At 42.7% G+C, this 13401-nt stretch overlaps 1 protein-coding gene across 4 annotated transcripts in view; it reads left to right on the forward strand.

Annotated features, from left to right (window-relative positions):
- SIPA1L3 (signal induced proliferation associated 1 like 3) overlaps positions 1-13401 on the forward strand; it is a 635337-nt gene that overhangs the window by 271915 nt on the left and 350021 nt on the right. For all 4 annotated transcript variants that reach the window (XM_069207242.1, XM_069207245.1, XM_069207243.1 and 1 more), the window contains exons 6-7: positions 1329-1503; positions 10715-10818. In XM_069207242.1, the coding sequence (XP_069063343.1) occupies positions 1329-1503; positions 10715-10818 (279 nt within the window). The remainder of the gene's footprint in view (positions 1-1328; positions 1504-10714; positions 10819-13401) is intronic.

The following is a 13401-nucleotide window of genomic DNA, read 5'->3' on the forward strand; positions in this document are numbered from 1 at the left end:
CTTTTGATGATAAAAATCCTTCTTTCCTCCTTGAACGCTTGTTAGAAGTCGAGATTTTGTGCAAAAACACAGGGCTGTTGACCGCTTTCTTTCTGTAACATAAGATATAAAATATGCCATGCCGATTTCTCCTTCAGGATTCAAGAAATTCCTTAACATCCTGAAGTATACATTTCAAGTAGAGGGTGGAATGTTTTCCCCTTCAACATACATTACACAGGAAACTTGGATGAAGAATATCTTCAAGGAAGGTTTTCCTGGATCTCGTATTTCTTTGCCTCCCAATTGTCCTCCAGTATTGTAGAACTTAAAAAGGAAATGAAGCCAACTTTCTAGCTGGGGTGATTGAAATTAGATTTTATTCCTATTACTTTTTTATGCCCATGAGGACCAGGGGATCAGATTGATCTTAATCTTTGATTTTAACCAATATCTGCTAATAGAATATTCCCACAGGGTGCCTTTAGCTGATGTCTTGAAAAGCATGTCCATTGATAAAGGGATGCCATCTCCAGAGCTCCTGTGTGCTTAATTAGATCTACCAGACAAGGGACAGCAAAGAGAGATATTGTGGTTTGGTATCAGTGGAATACACTATTAATACCCTTTGGCTTGAACTCTTTTCCGAGAATGTGTGTGAATTATTTCTCAGTTTTAATGCCATGATCTTCTTTACAGGATTCAGCCATTACCTTTCTGAGATAATTAGAAGAAAAAGTTTTCTGACAACTTTTTCAAGTTCATAACTTGTTCGAACGTATGTATGCATACATGTGATCACACTTTTAAAATTTCATTTTTTTGTTACAGGTGCTGTTTATTACTAGCAAAGAAGCATTTATTTTTATTTTTGTCGATGTGGAACAGCATTGACAAAGCCAGTAAGGCTGCTTTGCTTTTAAAATGAGAGATAGGTTGGCATTGTCAATGCTTATTTGTACAGCCAACGCTCCTCTGTCTTCTTTGGTTATTTTGCCAATGCAGGAAAAAACAAAAGTGGCAGCATTATTTGTTCTTTGACAAGACTGATAATTGATCACACGCTTCCACACCATTTATTTCCATGTGCTAGAGCAGTTGCTAACAAGGATTTGCAATTGTGAATTTTTATTTTCAAATCAGAGTATATTTTCATCTAACCTTCATGAAAATGTTTTTATTTAAATTGAATAGCATTAGTATTTGCAGCCTTTATCGTTTTCAGATGATTAAAAAGCTAGATATTTTCACAAGTCTTACCTTGTTTGTCTCTTTTGCATGTCCTGGAGCTTGGAAATTATCCTACTGATCCTACAAGTAAATACGTTATTCTCTTATTTTCTTAACAGCTTTGCAGAAAACATAAAGTGGGTATTCTCTACTGTAAAGCAGGTCAGAGCTCAGAAGAGGAAATGTATAACAATGAGAGCGCAGGACCCTCATTTGAAGAGTTCCTTGCATTGATTGGGGAAAAGGTTTGCCTCAAGGGGTTTGACAAATATGCTGCCCAACTGGACACTAAAAGTAAGCTTTTACAAAATCACTTACTGTATGTGTTCATTCACATGTGTTCAAAATAAATGTAATTTTGTGTGATATACACCAGATGACCATAAAAGTTTCATAGAGCCATAATGTTAGAAAATCCACTTGATATGAAAATGCAGTGAAGCTTGATGGCCAGTGATTAGTTGTTTGCTAAGTTGTGGTTCTTTTATTGTTTTTTTTCTTTTCTAAAAATAGTAGTTCAATAAAAGTTCATTTAGAGCACAGTCTGTTAAACAATTTAAAAAATCCATACGTATAGCATTTATATTACATAAACATTCAGCTAAAAATCAATTTATGATTGTTAAAGATCTTCATATACAGATTAAACCTGATTTGATCTACAGCTAAAAACTCAACTAACTAAAACCATTATAAATTGTTTAAAAAATGTATGGATCCACTAAAATAAATAGACCATCCTATGCTATCTGTGTTGATATTGCAGGTAAAAACCTACCCAGACTGTGGGTTATATCCAAATATTGCATATCCTTTAAAGATCGCAGGGCTTCCATTTGAGCCTATACACCATATTTGAGAAGAATCAATTTGATAAACTTACACCTTGAAGTGATGAAACATAAGAATTCCATTAAAACATGTACAATGGAGTAATGTAAATTTAACCCACACCTGCAGTACCTGTCTTCACCCATCCGGGCCTTACCCTCACTTTGTATTGCATAAGCGTGATTTAGGCCTACATGGGATTCTAGTAGTGCACTCCTCATCTCAAGATTCTACAGGCTTGCAAGGTAGGAGTGCACCCCACAATTAATCCAGGAATTCTGTAGTGCTTTTGTTGAAAGATTTGTGTTGAGATATCTGAGCTCTTTAACCCATGATTGCATGACACACCATTCCATTAATTCATTTTTAATCAGAGGCAAGGGAACATTACTTACAACGTTTTCTAAATTACAATACTCGCCGTAGATCCTAAGACACATCCTTACATCCCTTGCCCAAAGTATACCAATTTGGCAAATTTCTATTGCACAGAGTATTACAACTTTTCTTTTGGAGCCCCTTAACTGTCTATGCCAGAAACACAGACTTACATTTGCCACTGTGAGTCCAGCTTGGCTTCCATATTTATTGTTTTAACAATGGAACATGGAGGGAGGCCTAGTAGGTTTTTAAGACATGTCCTCTCTATTTTCTCCTTAACATACCTGTGCGTAGGCCTAAGAGTACTGTCCTTTATAACATTTGAGGGGAGTACCATATATTTATCTGCAGTTAACACTGGTTCTACCGATGGCCCTCCAGAGTCTCATTTACATTTCAACCACTCCACTGTTGTTAAAACTCAGGTTTCTAGGGCACCCACATGCATTTTCCAATGTAACATTTTCCAATGTAACTTTTTATTGAGCACCATACCTAAGTACTTATAGGAGAAGGTTACATCTACCTTCAAATTCCCAATAGACCACTTAAAAGGCTTGTGTTTTCTCCCCATTACCAGGATATTGTTTTTCTCTACTTTTTTGTTAAACCATTTACTTTCCAATAATCTTTAGATACTAGTCATTTTTTTAATCCCTAAATGCTTCACTTCCAAGATGACAAAATCATTAGCGTTGAGTTGGCAGAGTATATGTCCCCCAACCCCATCTTAGGTAAAAAGGAATGTGTTCTATAAAGTCTCCAGCAAATCTGCCAGGTAAAGTACAAACAAAGGTCGGGGCAAGCACACATTTCTGTCATATACCATTCTCAGTTGGGATTTTCTTTGATGGAGCTGTTTATATCTAACTCTACCTTGGTTGACTTCCCTTGATATAGTTCCTTTAGTAAGCTAATATGCTTCTGAGAATATCCATATCGTTAAATATTTCCCAAACTATCCCCAACTCCATTAACCAAATCAAAAGCTGATCGAAAAACAATAAAACAGCAAAAGAGGTTCCTTTGTGTTCTATTGCCTCTCATCGTCCAGAGACAAAAACAGTGATCGATAGTTGAAGGTTCCCCCTGAAATCCCCCTTGCTCAACTGGGATTTTCTTTTTTTTTTTCACTTTTGGTTTAGTGATGCTATAGCTCCCGTCAGCTAATATAGATCCCTAGTATGCACAATAAATTGGCATTTCCTTAAGTATTTTCCTAAAATTAGTAGGTCCATTGCTGTGCAAATGCCTCATTGCATTTTGCTGTGAGCGTGGTCAACTGATCTGTTTTATTCAGATCAATGTTTTTTGCAAACTTATTTTTTAGATTAAAAAATACAAATCATATAAACTCAAAAAACATTATTATTTCATGCACGCTGGACAGCATGCGCCAATGACAAACAGATGTCAACAGTTTTTCTAGTTAATCTAGCGAAGGTTGAGCCAACTTTAGAAAAGTTTAATCTTTTCAGTCGTAAGAATCCGTTTCTGGCAGACATTTCTCAAGCACCTTCTTTTAACACAGCCAAAAACTAGCCAAAGTCGTTTAAGTCTTTGTCAAGTTTATCAACTATGATCATTATTTTTTTCTCGCCCACCAACCCCACATTCTCACATATCTCTATCCCATCTCTCAATTTCAGGACCATTTCATTGCAGCTATACTAATGTGAAACCTCTTTTTGACAGCACCAGACATAATGCCACAAACCTATACATCAGTCTACATTTCCAAGGGTTAAGATACAGTCCAAAATTACAGTGTTCTAGCATACTAATTCTTAAGTTTCTTATAATTGTTCTCAACTTCTTCACAAAGGTACTCAACAATAGTCATTATCAAACATTTCCATATCATGTGCAACAGATATGTTCTCCTTCTAGGACCCTTTTTAGATTAAGCTTTAACATATCATTATCAGTGTGTTATAATCTTATTCTGAGATATTTCAGACCCTCTAACTGCTGTTCCAGTTAAAGATCTAGTAGATCTGCGTTACTCTTTTGGACCAGTGCTCCAATAGTTTGTCAACACATGGGATTTGGTAAGGTTACCTTTATTATTGTGTTAATATTTCCCCAAATGTCCCCAATATATCCAACATACATTTGACTCACTTCAACAGGACACTTTAAGCTTATTAACGCGTTGTTTGCGTACGTTGACACAACATGCATCATATCTGAAAGAGATATCTAGTTGCATATTCCTTACCCTAGAACTTCCCCAGGCGTCAGCCTGGGTCTGGAGATGTTTCTCGAGCAGAACCCCTGCATGCCATTAGGTAGCATTGATTGGCTTCACGTCAGTTGTCCTCGGTCTTTTCCACACTGGATAGGATGTCGCAGGTCCTATATAGGCTCCACCCTGGTGCGATGATGTCAGTTTTTTTTTCTTTCCACGCCAGCCAGCACCAATCTGAGGAAAGAGCTTCTTCATAGTCCCTTTTTGACTGGTATTTTTCGACTTTTTATTGAAGATCTTTAAGTGCCTACAATTCTGGTGAGTGGAGGATGTCTTCTAGTCAGACCAGGTTCAAGCCCTGCGGATCCTGTCATCAGGCAATGTCCGTGATGGATCTGCACTTCATCTGCCTTTGGTGTCTTGAGTCTGACCACGACCCAAAGCAGTCCCTAAAGCTCCTGGTTCACTATTTAGAGTAAGGTCTTGAGATAGGTCGCAGAACCCCTACTTGTCGTCGTCCCACTCCAGGTCCTCGGGATGATCGGGGAAGTCGAAGAACAACAAACGTTCTTCCACTCCACCCAGTCCGTCGGATGACGAGAGAATGGGAGCATTGTCGCACTAGCCCCTTCGCTTGTGGAACCTGCTTCTGGGTTAGCCACACCTCTGCCCGAGTAACCGTGATCCGGAGCAACCCCTACCCAACTCAGATTTATGAGGCCATGCGCCTAATTTTTGGGCAGTCTGAATCCGCTGGAGCGCCTTTGGGCCCTGCGGGGCTGAAAAGGGCCCCTCTCGGTTTCCCCGCTGACAGCTTTGGGCTCGGCTCCGAGGGGCCCCCATGGATCAAAACCAGTGCCTGTCGTGCCACCTTGAACTTCCCTGTCGCCAGTTCTGACATTGATGTTCCTGGCACTGCATGTGCCCCCGGGTGGCACTGACCCCCATCTAGGGGAGGGTGAAGAAATCCGCTCTCCCAGCAGAGTTTAGCAGAGTTTTCCTGACTGCGCGGTATTCCGAAAAACTCCAAGAAGTGTTGCAGAGCAGAGTTTTTTTCTCTCGCTCGCCAATGTTAAGTTGGTGAGTGCAAGAGAAATGGCTAAATTTGCGTGCGCAAGCGAGAAAATCTACTCGAGTGTCAAAAAGATGCCATTCACATTTTACAGTGCAGGACCAACTGCTGCGCTGAAAAACAGTGGCAACAGCACACCTTGCTCAAACGCCACCACTAGCGGAATTCTGCGTAGCACGGCTGAGTTTTTCAGCCCTTAGCAGAATTCTGAGTCACAGGACTCCGTGAACTCTGCCCAGGCCTACTCCTATCTTCATTGCCAACTCTGGCACTGAGCCGGATCAACACCAGCTCTGACTCGGACAGTTGCCTTTGATGGCATTCAGGACTAACCTCCTGACGGAGGCACTTCAGCCTGGTTCTTCATCCTCTGAACCCCTGTTGCCCTTTAATGAAGCCCTTACTGATGTCCTGCTGGGCACCTGGTCCAAACTCAGCACAGGGGCTTATGTGAATAGGGCTATTGGCGTAGCACGGCTGAGTTTTTCAGCCCTTAGCAGAATTCTGAGTCACAGGACTCCGTGAACTCTGCCCAGGCCTACTCCTATCTTCATTGCCAACTCTGGCACTGAGCCGGATCAACACCAGCTCTGACTCGGACAGTTGCCTTTGATGGCATTCAGGACTAACCTCCTGACGGAGGCACTTCAGCCTGGTTCTTCATCCTCTGAACCCCTGTTGCCCTTTAATGAAGCCCTTACTGATGTCCTGCTGGGCACCTGGTCCAAACTCAGCACAGGGGCTTATGTGAATAGGGCTATTGGCCGCCGCCATCGCCCTGCACCGGGCGATCCAGGTTTCCCAATGCAACATCTCACCCCTGAGAGCTTGGTTATCCAAGCCTCCTCTTCCTAGGAACGAGTTCCCTTTCGCACCCCTGGATAGGGGTCTAAGGGGCTAGAGACACTTGGGAAGATGATGTTTTCTTCTGCCAGCCTGGCATTGCAGTCCGGGAGCACTGAAATCCTTTTGGGCCGTTATTTTCACACGCTGTGGGATCTGGTTGCGCAAGTGCTGCCACACGTCCCGGAGGAGGCTCGGGCTGTACTTTCCCAAGCAGTTGCTGATGGCAGAGAGACAGCACAGTTCCCGGTCCAATCTGAACTGGACATGACTGGCTCGCTGATCAGAGCAGTTGCATCGACCATGACCCATAGGCGCCACGCCTGGTTGAGGACATCTGCCTTTTCGACGTATGTCTAAGCTAAACTTATGGACATGCGCTTTGATGGCACCCGTCTCTTCGGGGAGGAGGCAGACTCGGCGCTTGAGCGTTTCAAGGATTCTTGTACAATGACCAGGACCTTGGGCCTCGCAGCAGCCCCTCAGTCTGCTGTTCTGCCCTTTTGTGACTGGAAGGCGTGCCCAGCCATGTCTGTTTCCCTCAAGCCACTGTGCCGCCCATGCTGCCCAGCCTTTGCATGGCAAGAGACATGGGATCCATTGTTCTTGTGGATCAGGGAGACAGCGGTCAGCTGCTTCCAAACCTTCCTGGTCTGACTACTCCCTACCAGGGACCAGTTGAAGTCAGAGACCACTATCACCTGCTCCCCTGGCAGTACATCATGTTAGACAGGTGGGTTTTTCAGATAGTCCGAAGGGGCTACTCCATCCCCTTCAAGACTACCCTTCCATCCATGCCACCATCCTACGATCAGATGATAGAGGATCGCTTGGCACTTTTCCGCAAGGAGGTTACAGCTTTCTTGGCCGTGGGGGCCATAGAGAGGGTCCCTGTGCCAGATGCAGGTAGTGGTGGTTGTTCCTGCTACTTTCTGGTGCCCAAAAAGGACAAGGGCCTCTGCTGTATCCTAGACCTTTGGTTCCTCAATCTCTTACACTGAAATGAGAAATTCAAAATGCTCACTCTGGATTAGGTTCTATCTGCCCTGGACCCAGAAGCCTGAATGGTAGCGTTGGACTTGCAGGACACTTACTTCCACATTCCTGTCGTGCCTGCCGACAGAAGTTACTTGCGGTTCACAATAGGCCACAAGGACTTTCAGTTCACTGTGCTCCCCTTTGGCCTTACCAGCGCCCCTTGGGTGTTCACCAAGGTGATGGTGGTGGTTGCAGCTCATCTGCGCAGATCAAGGGTTTCAGTCTTCCCTTATTTCGCCGACTGGCTGTTGAAGGCGGGCTAAACCCAGGCTGTCATCTTCCACCTTCAGACCACAGCGGACCTCTTGTATTCACTGGGGTTCACTATAAACGTTCAGAAGTCAACTCGGACTCGCTCTCAGGTGCTCCCTTTCATCTGAGCTGTTCTGGACTTTCTGGCTTAACCTCCTGAGCCGCGAGACAAGGATATTCATGCTATACCACCAATTTTTCAACCTCTATCCTGGATTCTGCTGGGAATAACTGAGGCTGCTGGTCCTCATGGCATCCTGCTGCTGACACATGCAATATGGCATATGCAGGCTCTGCAGTGGGACCTGAAGTCCCAGTGGACGCAGCATCATGGGAATCTCTCCAGCAGGTTCCAGATTTTGGAGGGAACTGCACGAGATCTGCAGTGGGGTGGTTACCGAACCACAATTGGCGCAGAGGCAGATCTCTCTCCCTTCCACAGCTAGATCTGGCAGTAGTGACAGATGCGTCACTGTTGGGATGGCGTCTGGTGGAGACCGAGCTCCACACAAGCTTGTTGGAACTCTGGGCGATCAAGCAAGCATTAAAAGCATTTTTTCCCTCTCTCAAGGAGAAGGTAGTGCAGATGTTCACGGACCATGCTACCGCCATGTGGTACTGCAACAAGCAGGGTGGGGTGGGGTCGTGGACTCTTTGTCAAGAGGCTCTGCGCCTTTTGACGTGACTGTAACAGGTGGTTCAACATCTGGCGGACTCTCTGCATGTCAGAATGGACAGACTCAGCCGTCCATGTCCATGCTTAGTCGATCCTTAATTGCATCTCCATCTGAAGGGGGGCAAGGTCTCTTTCAGCATGGAAATGGCCTTAGTTAGATCTGTTTCCGTCTGCAGAGATTGCGGAATGTCAGCAGTATTGCGCGTTGGTGTTTCTAACGGGGAAATCGCTTAGTGATGCTTTTCTTCTCAAGTGGAACTCAGGCCTCCTGTACGCCTTTCTGCCCATACCACTTCTGCCCATCGTTCTCAAGAAGATCAAGAACGACCAGGCTCAAGTAATCCTTGTGGCTCCAGACTGAGCATAAAGGATCTTGTATCCAAAGCTATTGTGCATGGCCATGGTACCTCTGATCATACTGCCCCTTAGTGCAGATATTCTTTCGAAGCAGCAGGGAGGGTTCTCCACCTGAACCTGTGCAGTCTCCACCTTCTTACATGGAGATTGAGCAACAACAGTTGACAGCTGGTGGCCTTCCACCCGAAGTCTGGAATGTAATCTTGGCAGCCAGGCATCCCTCCAGCAAAATGGTATACGCCTGTCATTGGAAGAAATTTGTGGAATGGGGCACAGACCCTTCTGTTGATCCCCTTTCTGCCCCTTTCTCTGAGGTTCTATTGTTTATACTTTCGTTGGCCCAACAGGGCTCTGCAGCGGTCAATCCCAAAGGTTATTTTTCTGCAGTCTCTGCTTTCTTATGATTGCCTTATCAACACCCCTTGTTTTAATCTCCTATTGTAAATAGGTTCCTTAAAGGCCTTACTCATATGTTTCCTCTGTCCCCTTTCATTATGCCCCAATGAGACTTGATTTGTTTTGACATTTCTGATGTGCACTCCTTTTGAGCCTCTATACAGTTGTCCGGACATGGCTTCTCACCTTTAAAACAGCCTTCCTTGTGGCCTCTGCCCTTGGGGGAGTGAGCTGCAGGCCTTGTCATCCAAGCCACCCTACCTTTCCATCTATCCTGACAAAGTGGTGCTTCACACTCCTTTCTACGGCTATGCCCTTCCATGTAGGCCAGACTGGAACCTCGACGGACATGGAACCAATCAACGCCACTTAACGGCACGCAGGGGTAGTGCTCGAGAAAAATCTCCAGCTCCAGACTGACACCTGGGGAAATTTTATGGTAAGGAATCTGCAACTAGATATTGTCTTTACCAAATAAGACGTTACCGAAGGTAAGTAATTTGTCCGCCTCAAACCATAATAACCCATTCATTCATAATTCTTTGAAGCAGTGATCTAATGGTTTCTTGGCAAGTGCATGTAATAGACTAGATGAGTACCACTGTTGTCTTGTTTCTCAAACATCCAAAATCTCTTTTGGCTCTTACTTTTGCCCCGGGTTCTGCTGTATGACAACTTAGTTCAACCCATTGAATTTGAATTTTCTAAAGACCTCAAATAAATATTCCCAACTGTCCATACTTAAATCCACTCTTTAAAAGTCCTCTTAAGGAAATATGAGGTAGAGAGAGCACTGAACAAGCTGGATATTGTTAGGATGCTCTGTTACTATAGTGAAAGAACCAGGACACTTACATTTGCATGTTGAATATTTGTGGCCATTCGACAGCCCCAGCAGGCTTGGCTCAAAGACTGCATCAAGTTGCTTGCCATGGGGGCAGACAGGTTGATGCTTGGAGAAGAATTGCCTTCTCACTAAGTAAGGACTTTACCAGCAAACGTATTGGCTTGTAATTCTCTGCATACATCTGCAACTTGGCCACATTCACATTTCTTTCATTCTTGCTGCTCTATGCTAATGGAAATGAAGAAGGTGGTGTGAGCAAAAAATGAGCTCAACTGAATGTAAAAATGTCTGTTTGTGGTTAAAGCCATGGCGTTTTTTTAAATGGTTTACCACAGAATTTGCATCTTGATGTGCAGTTTGCAAAAAAGTATTTGTAGCTGTAAAAGTTGTGAATGTTGGAGAAAACCTTTAGGCTGGAAGTTATTTGATTTTGTAGAATTGTACCTACAAACAAAGTTATTGTTTTATTGCATTTTAGGAAGATTCTTGATTTATTTCCTAAAAAGTCTGCTAGAAGCAGAAACCAGGAAAATGTTTTAGTTTTTTTAAATCTGTTCCATAGATGTTCCATTTAATCTGCCATTTTTAATTATTACATGGTCTGTACTTTTATCTTTATAGCGGACTCTACAGGAACCCAGTCCCTCTACACAACCTATCAGGACTATGAGATTATGTTCCATGTATCCACCATGCTTCCGTATACGCCAAACAACCGGCAACAGGTAGGTGTCTGTTCATGACATGAAAGGATTGTATATCAGGAAGGAAATATTTTCTCTTATCCAAATTATATATATTTTCCCTTTATTGCTGTGTCCTTTAGCAAACCATGTAGAAATGACAGTCTTATTTAATATTTCCTGTCTAACTTATGCTTAACTTACTTTGAACTGCTAACATGGACTTCAGCTGTCTCTGGTGTTCTTTTTCAAACACTCTAAAATATTGCAGTTCCTGTGGATGTGATTCTAGACAACAAGTGGTGAAATTGATAGTTTTTAATTTCTGTTGTATAACCTGTTATATTTCATTTTACACGATAACAGATCACTTAAGTAATACCAGAGATCGTTTGCACTGCAAATTCCTTTAAAGGAGGTCTTCAATTTAAGTGAAAACTAATGCACTTTGCAACTTGTACTTTGTTGTCCCGTTGTACCTATTTCCAAATTGGTTGGATGTTGCTTACAGCCGTAGACTGGACCTGAAAAGGCTCTGCATAAAGAAAGTTGCCACTTGCAATATTTTAGAGCGCCTACAGCACGAGCATTCATCTTAGTTTCTTCCACAAACCCATTCCTATGGGTGAACTCATAGGCTGGAAGCCAGTCGATCGAACCTGGTAGAAACTGTGTATTTCTGAGGTTTTATTTTGAATAATGCCCCACATAAACTGCTTGATGAACACCGGCTCTGCTGCTGCTCACTTGGCAGGAGAGAGAAACCATGCATAAAGTGCATAATCTTGATGAGCCAGATTAAACTCCAGGATAATCTGGCCCTGCACCCTGCATGTTGTTAACTGGAATAAATGTCTATAACATTGATATTGCAGCAGATCCAAGCAGCGTGATAGACGATTTTTATAGCCAACAGAGCCATATGTGGGAGTGGGCATCAGTTTGCAGTCGATAACTGCGCAAATTGCAGAAAGGTCCAAGCCTAAAAGATTTCTAAGGAGGTGCTGAAAGGCAAAAATGAGGGTATTTGCCCTAGTAGCCAGTGCCTCAGTTGGCACCACTGTACTACCTCAGTCATTAAGCCATACTTCTAGATATTTGATGTTAGAAACTCTTTCGGCTTTCTGGCCATTAATAAACCAATCCCTGAACTGGATGTTCCTTCTTCCAAAAATTTGAATCTTCGTGTTTGCTATATTGATGGTAAGCTTATTGACTCTGCAGTAGTCTGCCAGACTGGTCAAGAAATTAACAAAAGTGCTGTTTGATCCAGTAAGGTAGTGTTGTCGGCATATTTCAATAAATGCAGACTTCTGTCTGAACCTTTGGGAGGTGAAGAGAGATATGCTAACAATCTGGATGCTGAGATGAAATAATTATCTTTTATGCTGGATGTCTGACAGATTGTGTACAATGAGCCAAACTTTTTTTTCTTAGATTTTATTGCTTGTAGAACAACCTTCCATTGAGCACCCTGCACCTGCTGTATTTGCTTTATCCTTGTGCACATCTCTTCTACTTCCCTTTAGATGTCTTTTTAATATCAAAAGATATCGTTTTTTTTGCATAGCATAGGCAATAAGAGCAGTGGGTACTGGGACCTGGCCTTCAATTAATTGTTTAGATTCCCTATCTGAGGACAAGGGGTATTCTTGTATTTGCTCAATTACATTGATATTTGAGCCACCTACCTTAACGGGTCCTTATGATGATTTCCAGATCTGATTGATGCCCCAGCATTGTTTCTTTATGCAAAGGGAAGCTGTTCAGGGGAAAGGACAGGGCAACATGGCATGATCACTTAAAATAGTGTGTTTGATTTTAAAATTTATGACACAGTGGAAATGCAGAGTCCATTACCCACAGGTCGTCAAGTGTTACCAGTCTTTGGTGCGACGTGTGTATATGCCACGTCCTAATCAATGCTGCTCCTCCCATTCAGTGATCTGAAACCAAAGACATTCAGGGCAGTTGTTAGTGTAGTACAGAACTTTCAACTTCTTGCTTACATTTAATGGCGGAATTTCCCATAACTTATCTTCAATAGCCAGCCATTCCTGATCGTTTGTTATCGTTAGGAGGTTAGCATTGAAGTCACCTGCTAATAACCATATGGAGTTTACGTTGTCAGGTCTTAATTGATTCATGGTGTCACTTAAATACTCTATTGTCTCCCTTTTCTTAAAAAAAATAAAATATATACATACACAATACGACACAGGTCCATATTTCCTGAGGCACCTTGCTTGCATACAGCGGTCTGAGACGGGCTCTGGTGGTCCACATTTCCAATATATAGACCTTCTCCCTCGTGCAAAGAACTTTTCAAAGACTCATGGTGAAATTTGAAAAAGGTACATTTAATCCACATAGATGTTCCTCACAAAACACATTTCGCCCGTAGCCTTGTTCACGGTAGGGGCCCAAGTTTTTTGCGAGGGAGAAGGACTATATATTGGATGGATATATATATAAATATATATTTTTATATATATATATATATATATATATATATATATATATATTCGATGGCATGTGTAGCTGCAGATACATATGCTATGCACAGATCCTGCCATCTAGTGTTGGGCTCGGAGTGTTACAAGTTGTTTTTCTTCTAAGAAGTCT

This window comes from Pleurodeles waltl, chromosome 9 (genome assembly GCF_031143425.1).
Source record: "Pleurodeles waltl isolate 20211129_DDA chromosome 9, aPleWal1.hap1.20221129, whole genome shotgun sequence".
Taxonomy (NCBI): Eukaryota; Metazoa; Chordata; class Amphibia; order Caudata; family Salamandridae; genus Pleurodeles; species Pleurodeles waltl.